This window comes from Herpailurus yagouaroundi, unplaced genomic scaffold (genome assembly GCF_014898765.1).
Source record: "Herpailurus yagouaroundi ecotype Mexico unplaced genomic scaffold, PumYag 67623, whole genome shotgun sequence".
Taxonomy (NCBI): domain Eukaryota; kingdom Metazoa; phylum Chordata; class Mammalia; order Carnivora; family Felidae; genus Herpailurus; species Herpailurus yagouaroundi.
The window spans coordinates 6970426-6997850 of record NW_024420424.1 but is presented as its reverse complement, the minus strand read 5'-3'; the positions used below and the strand labels follow the sequence as shown (position 1 = coordinate 6997850).

At 37.9% G+C, this 27425-nt stretch overlaps 1 protein-coding gene across 7 annotated transcripts in view; it reads right to left on the bottom strand.

The window, feature by feature from the left end:
• ATRX (ATRX chromatin remodeler) overlaps positions 1-27425 on the bottom strand; it is a 300724-nt gene that overhangs the window by 34466 nt on the left and 238833 nt on the right. For all 7 annotated transcript variants that reach the window (XM_040467879.1, XM_040467878.1, XM_040467882.1 and 4 more), the window contains 2 exons: positions 10846-10999; positions 5801-5907 (listed from right to left, as the gene is read on the bottom strand). In XM_040467879.1, the coding sequence (XP_040323813.1) occupies positions 5801-5907; positions 10846-10999 (261 nt within the window). The remainder of the gene's footprint in view (positions 1-5800; positions 5908-10845; positions 11000-27425) is intronic.

Sequence of the window (27425 nt, the reverse complement as noted above, 5' to 3'; positions counted from 1 at the left end):
CATATGGTATCTGTCTTTCTCTGTATGGCTTATTTCACTTAGCATCACACTCTCCAGTTCCATCCACGTTGCTACAAAGGGCCATATTTCATTCTTTCTCATTTCTGGCAAACATTTTAAAAAGAACTAACATCAATTCTTCCCAAACTCTTTCATTTTTTTTCAAACTCTTTCAAAAAACAGGAAAAGGAATACTTCCCAACTCATTAAAATGAGGGCAGTATTAGCCTCATACCAAAACCAAATAGCAAAAGAACACAAAACTGAAAACTAGTATCTCTTATGAATAAGGATGCACAAATCCTCAACAAAATATTAGAAAACAGAATCCAGCAACATATAAAGCGAATTATATACCATGACCAAAAGGGATTTATCCCGGGCATGCAAGGTTGGTTTACTATCTGACATTCAAAGTAATGTACCATATCAAAAGAATTTTAAAAACCCATATGATAATCTCAGTAGATGCAGAGAAATCATTTGACAATATCTAACACCATTCATGATAAAAAAATTACAAAACTGGAAATAGAAAGGAACTTCCTCAGCTTCTGTGAAAAAACTACAACACTATACTAATGGTGAAAGATCAGATGCTCTCTCCCCCAAGATTAAGAACAAGAAAAGGGCATCTGCTCTTGTCACTCAACACTGTACTAAGAGGTATAACCACGGAAATTGGTCAAGAAAAAGAAATAGAAGTAATCCACATTGGAAAGGAAAATATAAATTATCTTTATTTGCAAATAATATGATCTTGTATATGGAAAACCCTTTTTCCACTTAAAAACTATTAGGACTAATAATTGAATTAATATGCAAAACTTAATTTTTTTAAAACATTTGCAAGACACAATCCAAAATTATTATTAAAAACAAAATTCCATTTAAATTACCATCAAAAAGAATAAAATAAGTAGGAATAAATTAACACACAACATGCAAAATGTATGTACTAAAAACTACAAAACACTTGTGAAAGAAAATTAAAGACTTAAATGAATCCTAAAACATCCTAGTTCATGGATCAGAAGACTGAATATTGTTAAGATGGCAATGCTTCCTAAAATGAAATAAAGATTCAACGTAATCCCTATCATAATCCCAATTAGAATCCTAATCAGAATCCCTGTGCTGACTTCTCTGTAGAAATTTACAAACTGATTTGAAAATTCATATGGAATTGCCAGGGACCCAGAATAGCCTAAACAATCTTGAAGAAGAACAAAACAGGATGATTCACTTTCAAAACTTACTTTCAAAGCAAAGATAGTCAAGACAGTATGTTACTGGCATAAGGACTGATATAGATTAGTGGAATAGAACTAAGAATCAAGAAATAAGCCTACGGGTCTATGACCAGCTGATTTTCAACAAGGGTGCCAAGACCATTAAACAGGGAAAGAATAGTCCTTTCAAGAAATAGTGCAAGGATAACTGAATAGCCACAGCAAAAGACTGAAGTTGGACCTTTACTTCACATCATATATAGAAATTTGGACCTTAACTTCACATTATATATAGAAATCAACTCAAAATGGATCAAAAACCTAAATATAAGAGCAAAAGCTATACAATTCTTTGAAGGAAACATAGGGATAAATCTTCATGAACATATCTGGCAATGGTTTTTTAGATATAACACCAACAGCACAAGTAACAAAAGAAAATACAGATCTCCTGGACTTCATCAAAAAGAGTAACTTGTGTCCATCAAAAAATACTATCAAGAAAGTGCGGGGCACCTGGGTGGCTCAGTCAGTTAAATGTCTGACTTCAGCTCAGATCATGATCTCGCAGTTCATGGGTTTGAGCCCTGCATCTGGCTCTGTGCTGACAGTTCAGAGCCTGGAGCCTGCTTCAGATTCTGTGTCTCCCTCTCTCACTGCCCCTCTCCCCCTCTCTCTCAAAAACAAAAATGAATAAACACTAAAATTTTTTAAAAAAGAAAGTGAAATGACAACCCACAGAACAAGAGAAAATATTTGTGAATCATATATTTAATAAGAGCTTCATATGCAGAAAATATAAAACAAACCTCCTAAAACTTAACTCAATGACAAATAACTAAATTCAAAAATGGGCAAAGGACCTCAATAAACATTTCTCCAAAGATACAAATAGTCAATAAAAACATGAAAAGATGTTCAACATTATGAGTCATTAGAGAAATACAAATCAAAATCACAATGAGATACCACTTCATAGCCACTAGGATGGCTTTACAAGCTGGCCTTATTTTATTGTGATATTTCTCACATACTGTTTTTTCACAAATTGAAGGTTTGTGGCAACCCTGTGTCAAGCAAGTCTATTGGTACATTTGTGCACTCTGTGTCTCTGTGTCACATTTTGGAAATTCTAGCAATATTTCAAACTTTTTCATTATCATATTCGTTATGGTGACCTGTGTTCAGTAAAATCTGATGTTACTATTGTAACTATTTTGAGGTACAACAAATTACACCCACTGAAGACAGAGAACTTCACTAATATGTGTTGTGTATGTTCTGACTGTTCCACCAACTGGCCAATCCCCCACATTTCTCCCTCTCCTCAGACCTTCCTATTTCCTGAGACACAATAATAATGAAATTGGGCCAATTAATAACCCTACACTTGGCCTCTAGGTGTTCAAGTAAAAGGAGGAGTCATATGTTTCTCACTTTAAGTCAAAAGCTAGAAATGATTAAGCTTAATGAGGAAGGCATGTTGACAGATGCGATGGGCCTAAAGCTAGGCCTCTTCTGCCAGTTAGCCAAGTTGTAAATGCAAAGGAAAAGTTCTCCAAGGAAATTAAAAGTGCTACTCCAGTGAACACATGAATGTTTAAAGAAGCAAAACAGTCTTATTACTGATGTGGAAAAAGTTTTAGTGGTCTGGATAGAAAATCAAACCAGTCATAACATTTCATTAGGCCAAAATCTAATCCAGAGCAAGGCCCTAACTCTCTCCAGTTCTATGAAAGCCAAGAGAGGTGAAGAAGCTGCAAAATAAAAGTTTAAAGCAAGCAGAGGTTGACTCGTGAGATATAAAGAAAGTGGTCTCCATAACACAAAAGTGCAAGGTGAAGCAACAAGTGCTGATGTAAAAGCTGTTGCAGGTTATCCAGAAGATCTAGCTAAAATAATTAGTAAAGGTGGCTATACTAAACAATATATTTTCAATGTAGACAAAACAGCCTTCTATTACAAGATGATGTCATCTCTGACTTTCATAGCTAGAGAGAAGTCAATGCCTGGCTTCAAAACTCAAAGAACAGACTGACTCTCTTCTTAGGGGCTAATTCAGCTGGTAACTTTAAGTTGAAGCTAATACTCATTTACTATTCTGAAAATCCAGGGCCTCTGAAGAATTAAGCTAAATCTACACTGCCTGTGCTCTATAAAGGGAACAATAAGGCCTGGATGATGGCACATCTGTTTTTGACCTGGTTTACTAAGTATTTTAAGTCCACTGTTGAGGCCTACTGCTCAGGGAAAAAAAGGCTTCTTTCAAAATATTACTGCTCATTGACCATGCACCTCATCAGCCAAGAAGTCTTATGAAAATGAACACAAGATTAATGTTGTTTTCATGATCTGCTAACACACCATTTATTCCGCAGCCCATAGATGAAAGAGTAATTTAAACATTCGAGTTTTATGATTTAAGAAATACATTTTGTAAGGCTGTAGCCTCAAAATAAATTGAAAACCTTCTGGAAAGCATTTACCATTCTAGGTGCTATTAAGAACATTTGTGGGGGCACGTGGGTGACTCAGTCAGTTAAGCATCCAACTTGATTTCAGTTCAGGTCATGATCTCACAGTTCATGGGTTCGGACCCACATTGGGTTCTGCACTGATGGTGCAGAACCTGCTTGGGATTCTCTCTCTCCCTCTCTCTTTGCTCCTCCCCTGCTTGCATGCACACACTCTCTCTCTTTCAAAATAAAAAATAATAAAAAAGAACATTTGTGATTCATGGGAAGAGGTCAAAATATCGACATTTGGAAGAAGTTGAATCCAACCCTCATAGATGAATTTTAGAGGTTCAAGATTTCACTGGAAGAAATAACTTCAGATGTGATTGAAATAGCAAGACAACTGGAATTAGAAGTGAAGCCTGAGGGATGCCTGGGTGGCTCAGTCGGTTAAGCATCCAACTCTTGGTTTCAGCTCAGGTCATAATCTCACACTTTAGTGGGTTTGATCCCTACATTGGGCTCCACCCTGGCAGCACAGAGCCTGCTAGGGATTTTCTGTCTCCCTCTCTACCCCTCCCCCACTCACACTGTCTCTCTCTTAAAATAAATAAACTTAAAAAAGTTTTTTGAAAAAAAAAAAGAGAAGTGAAGCCTGAAGATAGGACTGAATTGTTGCAATGTCAAGATAAAACTTGAACAAATGAGAATTTGCCTCTTACAGATGAGAAAAAGAAGTGGTTTCTTGAGGTGGAATCTACTTCTGGTGAAGATGCTGTGAAGATCACTGAAATGACAACAAATGATCCAAAATGTTATATAAACTTATTTGATAAAGCAGCAGCAGGGTTTGAGAAGACTGAATCCAATTTTGAAAGGAATTCTATTGGGGGCAAAATGTTATCAAACAGCATTTCATGCTACACAGAAACTGTTCATGTAAAAAGTCAATCAATGCAGCAAACTTCACTGCTGTCTTATTTTTTTAATGATTATTCATTTTTTTGAGAGAGAGCGTGAGTGGGGGAGGGGCAGAGAGAGAGAGAGAGGGAGACAAAGAATCCAAAGCAGGCTCCAGGCTTTTTTGCAGTGGTCTGCAATCAAACCCTCAATATCCCTGAGGTATGCTTATAATAAAACAAAGCAAAGCAAAGCAAAGCAAAACAAAACAGAAGATAACTATTGGTGAAGATGTGGAGAAACTGGAACCCTTGTACACTGCTTGTGGAAATGCAAAATAGTACAGCCAGTAAGGAAAACAGTTTGGTGGTTCCTCAATAAGTTAAACATAAAATTACCACAATACCCAATAATTCCATTCCTAAGTACACAACCAAAAGTAGTGAAAACAGATGCTTAAATACTTGAATACAAATATTTATCATAGCACTGTTCACAACAGTCAAAAGGTGAAAACAACCCAGATATATATGAATGAATAAATGGATAATCAAAATGTGGGTATTATCCATACAATGGAATATTAGGTCTTTATTACCTAATGAATACAATATTGACACATGCTACAACATGGAATAACCCTGAAACACACTATATGAAAAAAAACAGTCACAAAAAAACACATATTATATGAATCCCTTTATATGAAAGTTTCAGAACAGGTTAATCTATAGAAACAGAAAATAGATTGATGAGTGACTGCTTAAGGTTTGAAGAGGTGGAAGGCACAGGTAGGAGGGTAACAGCTAAAGGGTACAGGGTTTCTTTGGTGGCAATTAAAATGGTTGAAAGTTGTGGTGATGGTTGCACAACTCCATGAATACACTAAAAACCAAAAAACTGTTCACTTAAAATGGTTGAACTGCATGATATGTGAATTATATCTCAATAAAGCTCTTTACAAAAACAAACAAAAAATCTTATTTTATGTTACAATTCCAACAGTTAAGACCATATTTACCTAGATAAGGACAAGAAGAATGTGCAGAAAAAATGAATACATTAAAGTTGTGTGTCTGGGTAGTATTTTTTTCTTTTATTGTTAAAATGCTTGTAAAATACATTTAAACGAAGGTTTCAAAAATTATAATACAGTGCTCGCTTCGGCAACACATATACAAAAATTATAATACAGAAATGTTTGTAACTTACCTTTATAAATAAGAGGTTTATCTTTATCTTCCGTCTTTTCCCTACTAGCCAATTCAAGAAAATCTTCAATCAAGTCCAGAGATATGAGAGACTGGCTGAAAACAAGGCTAAAAAAATGGAGAGTGTTCATGAATTAGAATATTCACATAGTAAAGATATCACTTCTTCCCAAATTGGTCTACAAATTCAACACAATTCTAATCAAAACTATAGTATGACTTTTGAGAAATTAACAAGCTGATTCTAAAGTTTATATGAGAATGCTGAGCACACACAGTACCCAAAACAACTTTGAAAAAGTTGGAGGCCTAACTCTACATGATTTCAACGTTTACAAAGCTTAAGTAATCAGAATGTAGTGCTGATTAAGGGACAAGCACAAATCAATGGAACAGAATATAGGGTCCAGATATAGAAAGCCACACAATATAGTTAGCTAAATGGTTTTTTACAAAGAGCAGAGGCAATTCAGTGGAAAAAGGATAATTTTTTCAACAATGATCTTGGCAAAATTCAACATCCATATGCAAAAAAAAAAAAAGAATTTTGGCCTAAATCTCACACTTTATACAAAAAGTAATTCAAGATGCAACATAAATCTAAATTTAAAATGTTAAACTGTAGAATGTTTAAAAAACACAATTAAGAAAATTCGTGTAACTTGGGGTTAGACAAACAATTCTTAGAACACCAAAAGTATGATCTACAGGAAAAAAGCTGATAAACAGGATTTCAGCAAAATTTAAAACTTTTATTGTATAAAAGACACTACTTAGTGAATATGATAAAAAGTCTTATTAAAAGTATTTGAGTAATTTTAGACTTATACAAATTCTAAAACACTTTGTTATTCCATTTCAAATAAGTCTGCAGATTCCTCATTCTCCATCCCAATAGTTTTCTAACTCCTGATTTTAGCCATGAAAATGGCTTATGCGGTATTAAATATAAAAAATAATTTCAATATAATTACTATACAGTGATTCAACACTTCTATACAACACCTGATGCTCACCACAAGTACACTCTTTAATCCCCATCACCTGTTGAACCTGAAACTACAATTACATTGTATGTTAACTAACTGGGACTTAAATAAAAAATACACACACACACACACACACACACACACACACACACGTGTGTGTGTGTGTGTATGTACATACACATAAAATCAGGGTGCCTTGGGGTAGAAGAAGGTAAAAGTGTCACTGGCCCCTTAGCCTTTGCTCTAGGTCACCAACTTTCAAGGGCTCTGAGAAACAGTTTGAAAATCACTACTCTCATCTATCCCTTTGGTGAGAAGTGGACATAATTATACACAGGAAATGAAAAAAAAATCTAGAAAGAGAATGAAGGAAGGCTCATTCTATCCCTTACATATGCAAACAAAGTAGGTTAGTATATAAGGAACTAGACATCTGTCCAAGCAGTTTGGTTTTAATTGATTCTGAAAGCTGTACTATAAGAGAATGATGCTTTTATGACTCCAGAAGATCCTTCAACACTCAATGCTGGACGTCTTCAGATTTAGTAGAACTAAAAAGAACAACTCAAGTTATGAAACAGATGTTGGAGTTAACAACATATGCACTGGCTATTGTATGATTTCCTAAACTCTGCATGCACTATGGAAGTCTAATGTCTCCTAGTTGGTACTCCTGGTATACTGGTAAGGAAATGAATTTATTCCCAATACTAAGTGTAAATGACCAACGGCCTTGATCCCTCAGTAGGCTGATTATCTTTCCCAGAATCAAAATATTTACTGAATCACTTCTTTCTGAGCTACAGATTAAGTTTCTTGCAATTCCTATAACTAGGAAACTTATTCTTAGAAATACCAATTATTTATTTAATTGGAATTAATCTGGAATTTGGGTTACTATTCTGGAAAAAGGTTGACTTGAGTCAGCATTAAGACTGGTTCTGGGAACCACTGAGCTCAGAAAAACCTCACTATGAAAAAGGTGGTATTATTAGGATTAAGTGGCTACATACTAATGGTTATCTCTGTTAACTTTTTCTAGTTGCAGATAACATGAAAAACTACTGCCCGGATTGGTAATAATTTTCATACTTGTATAAACTACCTTGGCTTTATCTATTAGTGACTCCTATGAAAATATAAAATCAATACAAATCAAAGTCATACATATATAAAAAATCTGGAAAATTAAAATTTAATCAAATTTTAATATTTAAATGACAGAAAACAAGTTAGAAGGGCTGGACTGAAACCAGTAGTATACTGGAATTAGCTATAACTAGCTTGGAACAGGAAAGTAGATTGTTAGCATTTCTTCCCACCACTGACATCATGATGATAGCTTAAAATTGAACATGGCAGTATTTGACTATGAAAATCAGCAAATGTTATAAATTAGAGCTTTTCTTTCTTGCTTCATTTCCTTTTGTGCTATTATTTTTCTGAAGAGTCAGTTGTTAAACATTTATCAACACACCATTGGCTAAAATCACTGGAATTCATTTATCTTTTGCCCCATGAAATATCAAGTTTACACTTGGGTCAAAAGATCAACTGCACAAATAGAGAATAGAAAAATCTGATTTAACAGCAGTTCTTCTTTAAAAAATAAATGAGAGTCTCAGCTGACCATGAGTTCAATATGAACCAACAGTGTTACTTAGATGTTGGAAAACCTCTCTATTGGACCGCATGGATGAACTATAGGGCCCAGAATAAACAAGAACCTGCTTTACTATAACTCTGTGTTAATAAAAACTCAGTTGAAGTGTTTTGTTTGCTGTGATCATATTTTGAGATGGGTGCTAAAAACTGAAGTATGTTTAAAACCTATGAAATTAGGCCATACAAAGAATAGATCAATGCAGAGGAAAAAAAAAAAAAGCTAAAAGTGACAAGAGAGATGAACCCACCATTATCTGAAAAGGAGACAATTAAAACAGTACTACTGATGGCTGCAACCTGCATTGGAAGGCACCAGGAAAAGAAGATGGATAGATAAATAGATATGTAATAAAGACAGTACAATGAAATATAGAATATAGTATAGATGCTAGGTGATAGGTATATGGGTATTCACTGTAAAATTCTTTCTGTTTTTATGTTTGAAAACTTCCATAAGGAAATGTTGGACAAATAAAGAATAGTGGTAATCACAGTTAAGGAAATGCATAGTTTTATAGTATTAGCACTGATAATGTCTATCAGTTGGGCTTATAACTAAAAAAATATCACTATAAGAGTGTAAAAAAAGCAAAAGATATGTTCAATTTTAAACCACAAGGAAAATGTATAGGGATAAAGTACAAACTAAAGATAAGGATACGATTTCTAAAAATTTGAAGTATTCAACTATAGGTAGCCCTCTGAAATGGCAAATGTTCTACCATAGGAGAGGCTACGAGAACATCATGATGAAAATGGTGGAAGAGATTCTTGCACTGCCTAGGAAATTAAAAGACCACTAAAATCCCTTCCATATTCTTAAAATTCTTGTATGGTACCCAAATAAAAATTAATTTTAAACTACAGAAGTTGATAGCAGAAAAGAGCAAAGCATGTCAGAGCAATCATTTCTCCTGACTTCTTAGGAATGCTGAATTCAAATATCCACTTTTTACTTGCATCTTCTATGGATATCTAATAGGGCTCTCAAACTTAACATAGCCAGAACAGACTTCTTTACAATGTCTAATAAACGTGGTTCTTCCCTATTCTCCATTTTAGTAAGTAGCACCAGAATTCACCAGCCTCCTGGTCTGGAGGCCTAGGAGTCATTTTTGACTACTCTTTCATTCTTATTGCCCTGAATTTAATGTACTAAATCCTGTTATTTCTATTTCAAAACATGTCCTTTACCTCCAATACTGTCACTCCATTCATCACATATCTGAACCACTTGTTTCTGTGTAAAGTCGTAATATACAACAAAAATAAATTTTATCGAGTAATTACTAAGTGCAAGATATAGTAAGTTAATAAAAATAATAAAACAGTCTGTGTCTTCAAACAACTCACTATCCAGTGAAAAGACATACAAGTATATTAGAATGCATTAACATTAGGGTTGCCTGGGTGGCTCAGTCAGTTGAGCGACCGACTTCAGATCAGGTCATGATCTCACGGTTTGTGAGTTCGAGCCCCGCATCGGGTTCTGTGCTGACAGCTCAGAGCCTGGAGCCTGCTTCTGATTCTGTGTCTCCCTCTCTCTCTGCCCCTCCCCCACTCATGCTCTGTCTCTGTCTCAGAAATAAACATTAAAATTTTAAAAAAAATTTTAAAAAAGAATGTATTAACATTAGAGGTATATTAAAAGATGGATTAGAAATATTAATAGCAGATCTACCTCCTTCCAAGAGTTAAAAGAACTAAGTTTGAAAGTTTTTAAGATAAAAGGTTTATTTCAGCCTTATGTTAAACTGTTATTAAAGAATCACAGACACATTTTTAAGATATTTTATGATCAGATGTTGGGACCTTATAACAACCTAAACAGTAAGTATGGTTCAAAACATTAAAAGTATGTTTTCTGAATAGTAATCTGAAGGATGAGAGTGGAAGGCAGGGACGCAAGGAAGGGAATGGGGACACAAATGCTAGAAGTAAAACAAACAGGAACAAAAACAAAGGAGAAATTATGGAGAATAGTCAAAGAGGTGAAATACAGTCTGAAGGGCACTAGATTTGGAGATTAAAAGGTCACTAACTGACTTTAGGGGGAAAAATCTCAATAAAGTGACATGGTAGAAACCACACTACATGGATTGAAAAATAAGTTTAAAGATAGTGAAATATAGATATCCATCAGAGGCTTGGCTCAAAGAAATAAGTTCAAGGTGCAATAGCCAGAAAGGGAAAACCGCAATGAAGAAATAACCAGAATATGCACTCAGAACTAGTGGCTTAGAAGGAAGACAGTGGTCTATCACTACATTAACCAAAAAAATTACATCTTTCTAAGGAAGAAAACAAAACAGATTTCTTCAAATAAATTGTTTAAACAACAGAATGATTATTAAAAAGGTTCATTTATAGAATAAAAATAGGAGAAACTTACACTTTATCCCCAATTTCCTCTGCCATTCGAAGAATTTCAAAGAGAAGTACCATTTTTCCAGAATGTTCTAAAACCTCAGCATCAGCATCTGTAACAAAATCTTTGTACCAGTCTGGAGCTGGGCTGCTTGGATTAGAAGAAGAAGTAGCTTTACCTAAATAAAACAAATGAAACATAAATAAGTAGGCAAATAAGGAAAGAAAACTGAAAGATCCTGAAAGAAGGATTAAGACAGGCACCAAGAGAAAGATGAGAGAGAGGGAGAGAGGGGAAGGAAGAAGAGGAGAGGGGAGAGGGGGATGACAGGGAGGGAGGGCACTCTCTTGCAAAAAGAGGGGAAAAAAGACCACCCCAGGAAAGAGAGAGTTATACTGTGAGAAAAAGACACAAGGTGGGGGAGTGGAGTAGAAGGGACAAACCCACCCTAGGAGAGGGAGAGAAAGAGACAGGGAGTCAGACACACACAAACACACACGTTTGGATGCAAAGGAAGAAAAACATTGAGTGGGAGCAGGCACATCAAGTGAGAGAGTAAGCAAAAGAAAGACCTTGAAAAAGTGCAACTATGAGAAACAGTGCCTGGGAGTGAGAGACTCAGAAAAACAGAGACCCTAAGAGGCAAAGCCCCCAAGGCACTGAGAGAGTATAACTCCCAACACACATCCCAAGAGACAGAGACTAGGAGAGAAAAAGACCTAGAGAACCAAAGAAAGACAGAGAAAGGTAGGGAGGAGAGGAGGGAGGGAAGAGACAGACTGACTCAGAGATCAAGAGAGAAAAGATCTTAGGGGCATGAAACATTTCTCTTTCCTAATAGAATTCTGGAAAACAAACAAGGATTGATCCCAGAATGATGATATCATGTTAAATCATTTTCTTATTTTCCCCGCAAACTTTTGACTATAAAAGATATAAGAAGAAAGTAATACAAAATAATTCATTAATATCTAAACATAAACAGTTCAATTCAAAACAAGGAACATAAAGGTTTACCTGGTTTTTGTACCTTCCCTGAACTGCTTTTTAATGCAAACTATTTTCAATTTTTACACATTTTTGTTATAAACAAAATACTTTATACATTCACAAAAGTATATAGAATATAATGAAAAGCAGTGTTTCCCACATCCAATCTTTATTAAATTTTACCACTTATTAATTAAATCTGCTTCTGATTAGTTGACAACTAATATGTAACCATACCCAATTGAATCCTCTTCTATCCCTCCCTTCTTTCTAGGAGGTTTCTAAAATCCCAACTTATAAAACTCTCTAGATTTACAGGGCATTAAGGTATGTGAAATAAGTCAGACTCATAAGGGAAAATACCATATGATTCTGCCCATAAGCGGAATCTTAAAAAACGAATAAAGAAAAAGCAGAATCAGATATATAAATACAGAGAACAAACAGTGTTGCCAGAGGGGAAGAGGATGGGCAGACAAAATGGGTGAAGGGGAGAGGGACATACAGGCCTCTGGTTATGGAATGAGTTAACTCATGGGAATCTAAAAACAAAGCAAAACAAATGAATAAACAAAAAGCAGTATCAGACCTATAAATACATAGAACAAACCAAGTCATGAGAATAAAAGGCACAGCATAAGGAATACAGTTAATGATATTAATAGCAATATAATAGGACAAATGATAGCCACATTTGTGGGGAATATACCATAATGCATAAATTGTCAAATCACTAAGTTGTACACCTGAAACTAATGTAATATTGAGTCAACTACACTTAAAAAAAGTAAAAACACAAATATATATAAATCAAAATAAAACCCTCAATTCTATATTTACTGTTTTTGTGTATGTTTTTATATTTTCACTACACATGTATGCCTAAACCCTATATTACCTTTCATGTTTTTAAACTACATGTAATCAGTACATAATGGATGTAACTTTATATGATTTATTTCTTCAATAAATGTAGCTTATAATTTTTCATTCAAAGTGAGACTTACTTAATCACTCTAACCTCTATGTAGAATTCCACTGCCGAAATATACCATCATTTTTAGCTCTCCTCATAGACATTATGGCATCTCCTCATCAGTCCCTCTCATAGACATGTAGATCATTTCTAATTTTTGGCAACTGTCAAAAGAACACTCAATGTTGTTATATTTTTCTAGAATATTGTCTATCTCATAAGTTTTAAATTTTATGGCATAAACTTACACGTGTGATATTTAAAATTCTCACTAAAAATAACTGTAGTCTTTATCAAAAACTTCTATTATTTGAGGCCCTAGAGAATCTAAATAGGCTGTTAGTTTTGTGTGTTAACTTTTGTCAGGCTTGCTGCTAACTCATTTTGTGGCTAACGTTTCCTGAAGACAATAGTTTCCCTGATTATTCTGTAATTTTTTTTAATGTGAGATTTATTGTCAAATTGGTTTCCATACAACACCTAGTGCTCATCCCAACAGGTGCCCTCCTCAATACCCCTCACCCATCCTCTCCTCCCTCGAAACCCCATCAACCCTCAGTTTGTTCTCAGTTTTTAAGAGTCTTTTAAGTTTTGGCTCCCTCCCTCTCTAACCTTTTTTTTTTTTTTTTTTTAAAATTCCCCCCCCCCCTGGTCTTCAGTTAAGCTTCTCAGGTTCCACATAAGAGTGAAAACATACAGTATCTGTCTTTCTCTAAATGACTTATTTCACATAGCATAACACTCTCCAGTTCCATCCATGTTGCCACAAAAGGCCATATTTCATTATTTCTCATTGCCACGTGGTATTCCATTGTGTATATAAAACAATTTCTTTCTCCATACATCAGTTAATGGACATTTAGGCTCTTTACATAATTTGGCTGTTGTTGAAAGTGCTGCTATAAACATTGGGGTACAAGTGCCCCTATGCATCAACATTCCTGTACCCCTTGGGTAAATTCCCAGCAGTGCTATTGCTGGGTCATAGGGTAGGTCTATTCTTAATTTTTTGAGGAGCCTCCACACTGTTTTCCAGAGTGGCTGCACCAGTTTGCATTCCCACCAACAGTGCAAGAGGGTTCCCGTTTCTCCACATCCTCTCCAGCATCTAGAGTCTCCTGATTTGTTCATTTTGGCCACTCTGACTGGCGTGAGGCGATATCTCAGTGTGGTTTTAATTTGTATTTCCCTGATGAGGAGTGACGCTGAACCTCTTTTCATGTGCCTGTTGGCCATCTGGATGTCTTCTTTAGAGATGTGCCTATTCATGTTTTCTGCCCATTTCTTCACTGAATTGTTTTTCGGGTGTGGAGTTTGGTGAGTTCTCTATAGATTTTGGATACTAGTCCTTTGCTTGATACGTCATTTGCAAATATCTCTTCCCATTCCGTTGCTTGCCTTTTAGTTTTGTTGACTGTTTCCTTTGCAGTGCAAAAGCTTTTTATCTTCATGAGGTCCCAATAGTTCATTTGCTTTTAATTCCCTTGCCTTTGGGGATGTGTCAAGTAAGAAACTGCTGCGGCTGAGGTCAGAGAGGTTTTTTCCTGCTTTCTCCTCTAGGGTTTTGATGGTTTCCTGTCTCACATTCAGGTCCTTTATCTATTTTGAGTTTATCTTTGTGAATGGTGTAAGAAAGTGGTCTAGTTTCATTCATCTGCATGTTGCCATCCAGCTCTCCCAAAACCATTTGTGAAAGAGATTGTCTTTTTTCCATTGGATATTCTTTGCTGCTTTGTCAAAGATTAGTTGGCTATACTTTTGTGGGTCTAATTCTGGGGTTTCTATTCTACTCCATTGGTCTATGTGTCTGTTTTTGTGCCAGTACCATGCTGTCTTGATGATTACAGCTTTGTAGTAGAGGCTAAAGTCTGGGATTGTGATGCCTCCCACTTTGGTCTTCTTCCTCAAACTTACTTTGGCTATTAAGGGTCTTTTGTGGTTCCATACAAACTTTAGAATTGTATGTTCAAGCTTTCAGAGGAATGCTGGTGCAATTTTGTTGCATGGAATGTGTAGACTGCTTTGGGTAGTATTGACATTTTAACAATATTTATCCTTCCAATCCATGACCACGGAATGCTTTTCCATTTCTGTCTTCTTCAATTTCCTTCATAAGCTTTCAATAGTTTTCAGCACACAGATCTTTTACATCTTTGCTTAGGTTTATTCCTAGGTATTTTATGATTCTCGATGCAACTGTGAATGGGATCAGTTTATTTGTCTTTCTGTTGCTTCATTGTTAGTGTATAAGAATGCAACTGATTTCTGTACATTGATTTTGTATCCTGAGACGTTGCTGAATTCATGTATCAGTTCTAGCAGACTTTTGGTGGAGTCTATCGGGTTTTCCATGTATAATATCATGTTATCTGCAAAAAGTGAAAGCTTGAGGGGCGCCTGGGTGGCGCAGTTGGTTAAGCGTCCGACTTCAGCCAGGTCACGATCTCACGGTCCGTGAGTTCGAGCCCCACGTCAGGCTCTGGGCTTATGGTTCCGAGCCTGGAGCCTGTTTCCGATTCTGTGTCTCCCTCTCTCTCTGCCCCTCCCCCGTTCATGCTCTGTCTCTGTCTGTCCCATAAATAAATTAAAAAAAAAAAGTTGAAAAAAAAAGTGAAAGCTTGATTTAATCTTTGCCAATTTTGATGCCTTTGATTTCCTTTTGTTGTCTGCTTACTGATGCTAGCACTTCCAACACTATGTTCAACAACAGCGGTGAGAGTGGACATCCCTGTTGTGTTCCTGATCTCAGGGGGAAAGCTCTCAGTTTTTCCCCATTGAGGATGATATTAGCTGTGGGCTTTTCATAAATGGCTTTGATGATGTTTAAGGATGTTCCTTCTATCCCAACTTTCTCGAGGGTTTTTCTTAAGAAAGGATGCTGAATTTTTTCAAATCCTTTTTCTGCATCGATTGACAGGATCATATGGTTCTTTTCTTTTATTAATGGGATGTATCACATTGATTGATTTGCGAATGTTGAAACAGCCGTGCAGCCCACAAATGAATCCCGCTTGATCATGGTAAATAATTCTTTTTATATGCTGTTGAATTCGATTTGCTAGTATCTTATTGAGAATTTTTGCATCCATATTCATCAGGGATATTGGCTTGTAGTTCTCTTTTTTTACTGGGTCTCTGTCCGGTTTAGGAATCAAAGTAATGCTGGCTTCATAGAATGAGTCTGGAAGTTTTCCTTCCCTTTCTATTTCTTGGAATAGCTTGAGAAGGTTAGGTATTATCTCTGCTTTAAATGTCTGGTACAATTCCCCTGGGAAGGCATCGGGTCCTGGACTCTTATTTGTTGGGAGATTTTTTATAACTCGTTCAATTTATTCACTGGTTATGGGTCTGTTCAAGTTTTATATTTCTTCCTGTTTGAGTTTTGGAAGTGTGTGGGTATTTAGGAATTTGTCCATTTCTTCCAGGTTGCCCAGTTTGTTGGCATATAATTTTTCATAGTGTTCCCTGATAATGGCTTGTATTTCTGAGGGATTGGTTGTCATAATTCCATTTTCATTCATTATTTTATCTATTTGGGTCATCTCCCTTTTCCTTTTGAGAAGCCTGGCTAAAGGTTTATCAATTTTGTGTATTTTTTCAAAAAACCAACTCTTGGTTTCACTGATCTCTACAGTTTTTTTAGATTCTATATTGTTTACTTCTGCTCTGCTCTTCATTATTTCTCTTCTTCTGCTGGGTTTGGGTTGTCTTTGCTGTTCTGCTTCTATTTCCTATAGGTGTGCTGTTAGATTTTGTATTTGGGATTTTTCTTGTTCCTTGAGATAGGCCTGGATTGCAATGTATTTTCCTCTCAGGACTGCCTTCGCTGCATCCCAAAGCATTTGGATTGTTGTGTTTTCATTTTCATCTGTTTCCATATATTTTTAAATTTCTCCTCTAATTGCCTGGTTCACCCATTCATTCTTTAATAGGGTGTTCTTTACTTCCATACTTTTGGAGGTTTTCCTGACTTTTTCTTGTGGTTGATTTCAAGTTTCATAGGACTGTGGTCTGCAAGTGTGCATGGTATGATCTGAATTCCCTTACATTTATGAAGGGCTGTTTTGTGACCCAAAATAGTATGTGATATATCTTGGAGAATGTTCCATGTGCACTTGAGAAGAAAGTATATTCTGTTGCTTTGGGATGCAGAGTTCTAAATATATCTGTCAAGTCCATCTAATCCAATGTATCATTCAGGGCCCTTGTTTCTTTATTGATCCTGTGTCAAGATGATCTATACATTGTTGTAAGTGGAGTATCAAAGTCGCCTGCAATTACCATTCTTTTCAATAAGGTTGCTTGTGTTTGTGATTGTTTTATACATTTGGGGGCTCCCGTATTTGGCACATACATTTATAATTGTTAGCTCTTCCTCATGGACAGACCCTGTAATTATTACATAATGCCGTTCTTCATCTCTTGTTACAGCCTTTAATTTAAAGTCTAGTTTGTTTGATATAAGTATAGTTACTCCAGCTTTCTTTTAACTTCCAGTAGCATGATAGATAGTTCTCCATCCCCTCACTTTCAATCTGAAGGTGTCCTCGGGTCTAAAATGAGTCTCTTGTAGATAGCAAATAGATAGGTTTTGCTTTTTTATCCATTCTGATACCCTATGTCTTTTGGTTGGCGCATTTAGTCCATTTACATTCAGTGATATAATTGAAAGATATGGGTTTAGAAGTCATTGTGATGTCTGTAGGTGTCATGCTTGTAGTGATGTCTCTGGTACTTTGTGGTCCTTGCAACATTTCACTCACAGAATCCCCCTTAGGATCTCTTGTAGGACTGGTTTAGTGGTGATGAATTCCTTCAGTTTTTGTTTGTTTGGGAAGACCTTTATCTCTCCTTCTATTCTGAAAGACAGACTTGCTGGATGAAGGATTCTCGGCTGCATTTTTTTTTTTCTGTTCATCACATTGAAGATTTCTTGCCATTCCTTTCTGGCCTGCCAAGTTTCAGTAGGTAGGTCAGGTACTACCCTTATGTGTTTACCTTTGTAAGTTAGGGCCTGTTTATTCCCTAGCTGCTTTCAGAATTCTCTACTTTATCCTTGTATTTTGCCAGTTTCACTGATATGTCATGCAGAAGATCGATTCAAGTTACATCTGAAGGGAGTTTTCTGTGTGCCTCTTGGATTTCAATGCCTGTTTCCTTCCCCAGATCAGGGAAGTTCTCAGCTATAATTTGTTCAAGTACACCTTCAGCCCCTCCTTTCTCTCTCTGTCTCTTCTTTTTCTTCTTCTGGTATTACCATGATATGGATATTGCTCTGTTTGATTGCGTCACTTAGTGCTCTAAATCTCCCCTCATACTCCTGGATTTTATCTTTTTCTCAGCTTCCTCTTTTCCATAATTTTATCTTCTTATTCACCTATTCTCTCCTCTGCCTCTTTAATCCGAGCTGTGGTTGCCATTTTTTATTTATTTATTTATTTATTTATTTTTAAATTGTTTTTTTCAACGTTTATTTATTTTTGGGACAGAGAGAGACAGAGCATGAACGGGGGAGGGGAAGAGAGAGTGGGAGACACAGAATTGGAAACAGGCTCCAGGCTCTGAGCCATCAGCCCAGAGCCTGACGCGGGGCTCAAACTCACGGACCGTGAGATCGTGACCTGGCTGAAGTCGGACGCTTAACCGACTGCGCCACCCAGGCGCCCCAGTGGTTGCTATTTTATTTTGCACCTCATTTATAGCATTTTTTAGCTCCTCCTGACTATCTTCGTCCCTTGATCTGTGTAGCAATAGATTCTCTGCTATAGAGAAAAAAGTCCTCTATACTTTTTTGAAGCCCAGAGATTAATTTTATGACCATTATTCTAAATTCTTGTTCCGTTATATTGCTTAAATCATTTCTGATCAATTCATTAGCTGTTGCTACTGGAGTTTGTTTTGAGGAGAGTTCTTCCATTTTGTTATTTTGGATAGTCCCTGGGGTGTTGCCAAACTGCAGGGCACGTCCCCTGTGCTGTCTGGAGTAACTTGTTTTCGTGGGTGGGGCCGCAGTGAGACCCGATGTCTGTTCCCAGCCCACAGATGGGGCCACAGTCAGATTGGTGTGTACCTTATCTTCCCCTCTCCCAGGGGTAGGACTCACTGTACAGAGGTGTGGCCCCTATCTGGGCTCCTTGCACACTGCCAGGCTTGTGGTGAGACTTGGATGGGATCTGGCCAAGGGCGTATTAGAAGGGGTGGATCCGCAAGGTGTACAGAGGCAGGAGGGGCAGGTTTAGCTAGCTTTGCCTTTGGTGGTCCCCTGCGGGAGGAGCCCTGCAGCTCTGGTAGGGAGGCAGACCAATCGGAGGAAAAGATCCACAGAAGCACAGTGTTGGGTGCTTGCACTGTGCAAGAAGTTCGGTGATGGGAACTGGTTCCCTTTGGGATTACGGCTTGGGGATGGGAGAGGGAGATGGCGCTTGTCAGCACCTTTGTTCCCCGCCGAACTGAGCTCTGTCTCCTGGGGCTCAACAATTCTCCCTCCTACTGTCCTCTCACCCTCCTGCTCTCCGAGCAGAGCTGTTGACTTTTAACATTCCAGATGTTAAGTCCCGCTGGCTGTCAGAACTCATGCAGTCCGCCCCTCTGCTTTTGCAATCCAGACTTCAGGGGCTCTGCCTTGCTGGGCAGGCTGCCCCTCCACTGTCCCGGCTCCCTCCTGCCAGTCCGTGTAACATGCACCGCCTCTCCACCCATCCTACCCTCTTCCGTGGGCCTCTTGACTATACTTGGCTCCAGAGAGTCCGTTCTGCTAGGCTTCTGGAGGTTTTCTGGGTTATTTAGGCAGGTGTGGGTGGAATCTAAGTGATCAGCAGGACAAGGTGAGCCCAGTGCCCTCCTATGCAGCCATCTTTCACCGGAACTCTCCTCTATAATTTTTATTGTCATCTCACTTTCAGTGTATTTGTAATATGTGAGAATCCTTGGTAAAGGTCATACATCTCCGTACTTATTCTGCATCTGCTTCTGCCAGGTGCTCCAAAGGATCAACTACCCCGAATTACTTTTGGGGTATTTCAGCTTGAGATTTTTAGACTAAGTAATGTACACTCAAATCATAACCTATATAAGGGAAAGCCCAAGATTATGAATGCAAAGAAACTATTTTTCTCAACCCAGAGACCAGGGTGAAACAGATAAACTTTGTCATCTACCTGGATTGATGGGCACATTTTTTTTTCTATCCTATTCACCCTTTAGAGATTCAGCTTTAATCTGGGTTCAAAGAACTCTCCACCTCATAGAGGGCTCAAGGCCTTGTATCATATCACTGAGTAGGTGAAAGCCAAAGCTGCTAGTCACAAGACTAGCATATCCCTAGGGCTTCCATAGCATACCTTGAATGGTTTGAATTATCAGTTCCTTTTTTTGTGTGTGTCTGTGTCCTGGTAATTTCCATTACTTATAGATAGCTCATTAAGTATTGATATTCAAACCACAATGAACTATTATCTAAACATGTCACATATTTCCAAGAATCCATACCTTTCCTTGAAGGTGTTGTTATTTTCTCCCATTCTTTGCAAGGCAAACTTCTATTTATGCTTCACTATCCTTCAAGAGTCACCTAAAATTGCATCTTAGAAAAGCCTGCTTTGCAAGGCTGGCCCTGGGTACTTGAATGGTAAACAGCTCTCTGTACTAATATAAAACTTTCCCTGATGAGAATGACTCACTGTGCCTAGAGTGGCTTATTCTGAACACATATTTTCTTTCTGAGAGGCTGAAATTTGGTATGCATCAGACAGACAGTGTTTAAAACATATATAAAAAAACTTAGACACTTGGGTCTCTAATGACTGAGCTTCTTTGGTAGATGACAGTTCACATGTTATCATAACTTATTTCTGAAGAAATCAGTACATCTCGAGTGACTCCACTGGGAGAAGACTCTTGGAAGGTTATGCCTGGTTTCCTCTGGACTCTACTCTATGTGCCTTTTCCCTCTGCTGATTTTGCTTTCTACCCTTTGATTATAAGAAATCATAGACCTGAATATAACTATATGCTGAGTCCCTGTGAATGACTGAACCTCAGGGTGGTCTTGGGGGCCACTGACAAATAGCTTATCAAGCAAATGTTAACTAAACTCCATTCTACAATTAGTCAACTAGCCAAGTAACAAATTCCTTTAGGGAATTCTGCAGTTCCACAGATCACACATAACTTCAGCAATGGTTACCTACTAAGGGTAATTTATCTAAGGTGAAAATGTTAGCAATAAAAAATGCTGGCAGTAAGTTAGTAACAATGTGGTAGCAAAAAAAAATGTGGTAGCTAGGTAAGAAGTCTTGGATAGATGATAATTTCTGTGCAAATACAAAAGATTCCATTTGAATTTTGATCCTATTGGATATAATCACAATACTTTATAGTAATGTCTAAAAAACTAAAAACTGGTTTAGAAATACAAGGGCTACTCCAGTTAATGAATATCCTGAATATCTAATTAAAACTTACAAACAGGTATTTTATGTTGAATATTCTTATTTCATCATCCACATGGATTAACTATTACTTCTGTTATAACCTTGTCCTTATATACATGACAAGAAAAAGTAAATTAATTAATCAAAGCCACTCCTTAATATCCACTCTGGATATCACAAAATGTTTACAAGGTAAGGCACAAAAGGAATACAAATGAACAGCAACAACATTACCCGTAATTTCTTGAAGCACATTTTTCTAAATATATATGTAACTACATTTGCAGCAAGATACACAGCAGTTTTATAAGGAAAAGCATATCTTTAAAGCATTATGTATCTATATAGTACTAGTAGTAGAATGTTAAACTCCATGAGTGCATTTTGTTCACTGATATAACCCAAGCTTCTACAGCAGTGCTTGGCACATAGTAAGCACTCAAATAAATATTTGTCAAATGAATAAATGTGGTTTATTAGTGCTAATTTTATGCTCCTATATCACATACAAGGATTCTGTCACAGAAGTTTATACCCATATAATAAATTACAGACATTTTAAAGTGTAAATGCTCACCAATGAAGCTTACTCTAAAAATAGTGAAATAATAATGAATTGAATACTTTGTAGTTTACATAGTCATTTCCTCATAAAAAGACTGTCCTTCTAATAAAATACTGAAAAATAGAAATAGGGATGCCATAAGGTTAACTTAAAAGACATATTCAAGATATTGCTTCTGAAAACATTCAGAAAGCTACTGTAAAAAGAAACAGCAACTCATTGAAAGTAAAAATGAAATATGCAGTGAAAATCATAGCTCAATTATAACCATCTACTTAATTAATATTCATTTCAAATTCTAAATGCAACATTTTAGCCCTTTAATCCTTTCTATTTAAGTTTTCTTACATTTCCTAGGAGAAAGTAATTATATATAACTTTTAATTTTTTTAAGTTGATTTATTTATTTTGAGAGAGAGAGAGAGAGAGAGAGAGAGAGAGAGAGAGAGAGAGGGAGACTGCCTAAGTAAGGTAGGCACAGAGAAAGAGGGAGAGGGAACTCCAAGCACGCTCCGCGCTGTAAGCCCAGAGCCCAACAGGGGGCTTGAACTCACGAACCCTGTGATCGTGACCTGAACCGAGATGAACAGTAGGAGGCTTAACAAACTGAGCCACTGAGTTGCCAAGAAAGTAATTATTTTTGTAAAAAGCTACACAATACCTATTATATGTGTCTATACACTATGATCTACTCAGCCTTATCTGGAGTAATCTAGATCTAAATTACAAAAATATGAGATAGAGGAAAAGCATGAATGGGGAAAGGGCAAAAAGAGAGGGAGGGAGAGAATCCCAAGCAGACTCTGCCCTGTCAGCACAGTCTGATGCTGGGCTTGAACTCATGAACTGTGAGATCATGACCTGACCCTAAACCAAGAGTTGGATGCTTAACCAACTGAGACACCCAGGTACCCCCCAAAATAGATTTTTATCATCAATTTGTTCTGGAAAATATTTCTAATAAACTATACATGTACACAGCTGAAGAAAATATAAGATACATCTACATATGAATGACTTCTATTTGACTGTACACACCTAAAATGTAAAGACCTTAGACAAGCAGTCAAAATTTGTCATTTGGGAGTCGGGAGGAAGATGGCGGCGTAGGAGGACGCTGGGCTCACCGCGCGTCCTGCTGATCACTTAGATTCCACCTACACCTGCCTAAATAACCCAGAAAACCACCAGAGGATTAGCAGAACGGAGTCGCCGGAGCCAAGCGCAGACGAGAGGCCCACGGAAGAGGGTAGGAAGGGCGGCGAGGCGGTGCGCGCTCCACGGACTGGCGGGAGGGAGCCGGGGTGGAGGGGCGGCTCGCCGGCCAAGCAGAGCCCCCAAGTCTGGCTTGCAAAAAGCGGAGGGGCCTGACGGACTGTGTTCCGACAGCAAGCGCGACTTAGCGGCTGGGAGGTCATAAGTTAACAGCTCTGCTCAGAAAGCGGGAAGGCTGGAGGACAAAGGGAAGGAAAGCTGCTGAGCCCCCGGACCACAGAGCTCAGTTTGGTGGGGAACAAAGACGCTCGCCAGCGCCATCTTCCCCGCCCATCCCCCAGCCAAAATCCCAAAGAGAACCAGTTCCTGCCAGGGAACTTGCTCGCTCCGCGCAAACACCCAACTCTGCGCTTCTGCGGAGCCAAACCTCCGGCAGCGGATCTGACCCCCTGCTGCTGCCACAGGGCCCCTCCTGAAGTGGATCACCTAAGGAGAAGCAAGCTAAGCCTGCCCCTCCTGCCCCTGTGTACCTTGCCTACCCACCCCAGCTAAGACGCCAGATCCCCAGCATCACAAGCCTGGCAGTGTGCAAGTAGCCCAGACAGGCCACCCCACCCCACAGTGAATCCCGCCCCTAGGAGAGGGGAAGAGAAGGCACGCACCAGTCTGACTGTGGCCCCAGCGGTGGGCTGGGGGCAGACATCAGGTCTGACTGCGGCTCCGCCCACCAACTCCAGTTATACACCACAGCACAGGGGAAGTGCCCTGCAGGTCCTCACCACGCCAGGGACTATCCAAAATGACCAAGCGGAAGAATTCCCCTCAGAAGAATCTTCAGGAAATAACAACAGCTAATGAGCTGATCAAAAAGGACTTAAATAATATAACAGAAAGTGAATTTAGAATAATAGTCATAAAATTAATCGCTGGGCTTGAAAACAGTATAGCTGACAGCAGAGAATCTCTTGCTACAGAGATCAAGGGACTAAGGAACAGTCACGAGGAGCTGAAAAACGCTTTAAATGAAATGCATAACAAAATGGAAACCACCACAGCTCGGATTGAAGAGGCAGAGGAGAGAATAGGTGAACTAGAAGATAAAGTTATGGAAAAAGAGGAAGCGGAGAAAAAGAGAGATAAACAAATCCAGGAGTATGAGGGGAAAATTAGAGAACTAAGTGATACACTAAAAAGAAATAATATACGCATCATTGGTATCCCAGAGGAGGAAGAGAGAGGGAAAGGTGCTGAAGGGGTACTTGAAGAAATAATAGCTGAGAACTTCCCTGAACTGGGGAAGGAAAAAGGCATTGAAATCCAAGAGGCACAGAGAACTCCCTTCAGACGTAACTTGAATCGATCTTCTGCACGACATATCATAGTGAAACTGGCAAAATACAAGGATAAAGAGAAAATTCTGAAAGCAGCAAGGGGTAAACGTGCCCTCACATATAAAGGGAGACCTATAAGACTCGTGACTGATCTCTCTTTTGAAACTTGGCAGGCCAGAAAGAGTTGGCACGAGATTTTCAGTTTGCTAGGCAGAAAAAATATGCAGCCGAGAATCCTTTATCCAGCAAGTCTGTCATTTAGAATAGAAGGAGAGATAAAGGTCTTCCCAAACAAACAAAAACTGAAGGAATTTGTCACCACTAAACCAGCCCTACAAGAGATCCTAAGGGGGACCCTGTGAGACAAAGTACCAGAGACATCACTACAAGCATAAAACATACAAACATCACAATGACTCTAAACCCATATCTTTCTATAATAACACTGAATGTAAATGGATTAAATGCGCCAACCAAAAGACATAAGGTATCAGAATGGATAAAAAAACAAGACCCATCTATTTGCTGTCTACAAGAGACTCATTTTAGACCTGAGGACACCTTTAGATTGAGAGTGAGGGGATGGAGAACTATTTATCATGCTACTGGAAGCCAAAAGAAAGCTGGAGTAGCCATACTTATATCAGACAAACTAGACTTTAAATTAAAGGCTGTAACAAGAGATGAAGAAGGACATTATATAATAGTGACAGGGTCTATCCATCAGGAAGAGCTAACAATTATAAATGTCTATGCGCCGAATACCGGAGACCCCAAATATATAAAACAATTACTCATAAACACAAGCAACCTTATTGATAAGAATGTGGTAATTGCAGGGGACTTTAACACCCCACTTACAGAAATGGATAGATCATCTAGACACACGGTCAATAAAGAAACAAGGGCCCTGAATGAGACATTGGATCAGATGGACTTGACAGATATATTTAGAACTCTGCATCCCAAAGCAACAGAATAGACGTTCTTCTCGAGTGCACATGGAACATTCTCCAAGATAGATCATAGACTGGGTCACAAAACAGCCCTTCATAAGTTTACAAGAATTGAAATCATACCATGCATACTTTCAGACCACAATGCTATGAAGCTTGAAATCAACCACAGAAAAAAGTCTGGAAAACCCCCAAAAGCATGGAGGTTAAAGAACACCCTACTAACGAATGAGTGGGTCAACCAGGCAATTCGAGAAGAAATTAAAAAATATATGGAAACAAACGAAAATGAAAATACAACAATCCAAACGCTTTGGGACGCAGCGAAGGCAGTCCTGAGAGGAAAATACATTGCAATCCAGGCCTATCTCAGGAAACAAGAAAAATCCCAAATACAAAATCTAACAGCACACCTAAAGGAAATAGAAGCAGAACAGCAAAGGCAGCCTAAACCCAGCAGAAGAAGAGAAATAATAAAGATCAGAGCAGAAATAAACAATATAGAATCTAAAAAAACTGTAGAGCAGATCAACGAAACCAAGAGTTGGTTTTTTGAAAAAATAAACAAAATTGACAAACCTCTAGCCAGGCTTCTCAAAAAGAAACGGGAGATGACCCAAATAGATAAAATCATGAATGAAAATGGAATTATTACAACCAATCCCTCAGAGATACAAACAATTATCAGGGAATACTATGAAAAATTATATGCCAACAAATTGGACAACCTGGAAGAAATGGACAAATTCCTGAACACCCACACTCTTCCAAAACTCAATCAGGAGGAAACAGAAAGCTTGAACAGACCCATAACCAGCGAAGAAATGGAATCGGTTATCAAAAATCTCCCAACAAATGAGAGTCCAGGACCAGATGGCCTCCCAGGGGAGTTCTACCAGACGTTTAAAGCAGAGATAATACCTATCCTTCTCAAGCTATTCCAAGAAATAGAAAGGGAAGGAAAACTTCCAGACTCATTCTATGAAGCCAGTATGCCTTTGATTCCTAAACCAGACAGAGACCCAGTAAAAAAAGAGAACTACAGGCCAATATACCTGATGAATACGGATGCCAAAATTCTCAATAAGATATTAGCAAATCGAATTCAACGGCATATAAAAAGAATTGTTCACCATGATCAAGTGGGATTCATTCCTGGGATGCAGGGCTGGTTCAACATTCGCAAATCAATCAACGTGATACATCACATTAACAAAAAAAAAGAGAAAAACCATATGATCCTGTCAATCGATGCAGAAAAGGCCTTTGACAAAATCCAGCACCCTTTCTTAATAAAAACCCTTGAGAAAGTCGGGATAGAAGGAACATACTTAAAGATCATAAAAGCCATTTATGAAAAGCCCACAGCTAACATCATCCTCAACGGGGAAAAACTGAGAGCTTTTTCCCTGAGATCAGGAACACGACAGGGATGCCCACTCTCACCGCTGTTGTTTAACATAGTGCTGGAAGTTCTAGCATCAGCAATCAGACAACAAAAGGAAATCAAAGGCATCAAAATTGGCAAAGATGAAGTCAAGCTTTCGCTTTTTGCAGATGACATGATATTATACATGGAAAATCCGATAGACTCCACCAAAAGTCTGCTAGAAATGATACATGAATTCAGCAAAGTTGCAGCATACAAAATCAATATACAGAAATCAGTTGCATTCTTATACACTAACAATGAAGCAACAGAAAGACAAATAAGGAAACTGATCCCATTCACAATTGCACCAAGAAGCATAAAATACCTAGGAATAAATCTAACCAAAGATGTAAAGGATCTGTATGCTGAAAACTATAGAAAGCTTATGAAGGTAATTGAAGAAGATTTAAAGAAATGGAAAGACATTCCCTGCTCATGGATTGGAAGAATAAATATTGTCAAAATGTCAATACTACCCAAAGCTATCTACACATTCAATGCAATCCCAATCAAAATTGCACCAGCATTCTTCTCGAAACTAGAACAAGCAATCCTAAAATTCATATGGAACCACAAAAGGCCCCGAATAGCCAAAGTAATTTTGAAGAAGAAGACCAAAGCAGGAGGCATCACAATCCCAGACTTTAGCCTCTACTACAAAGCTGTCATCATCAAGACAGCATGGTATTGGCACAAAAACAGACACA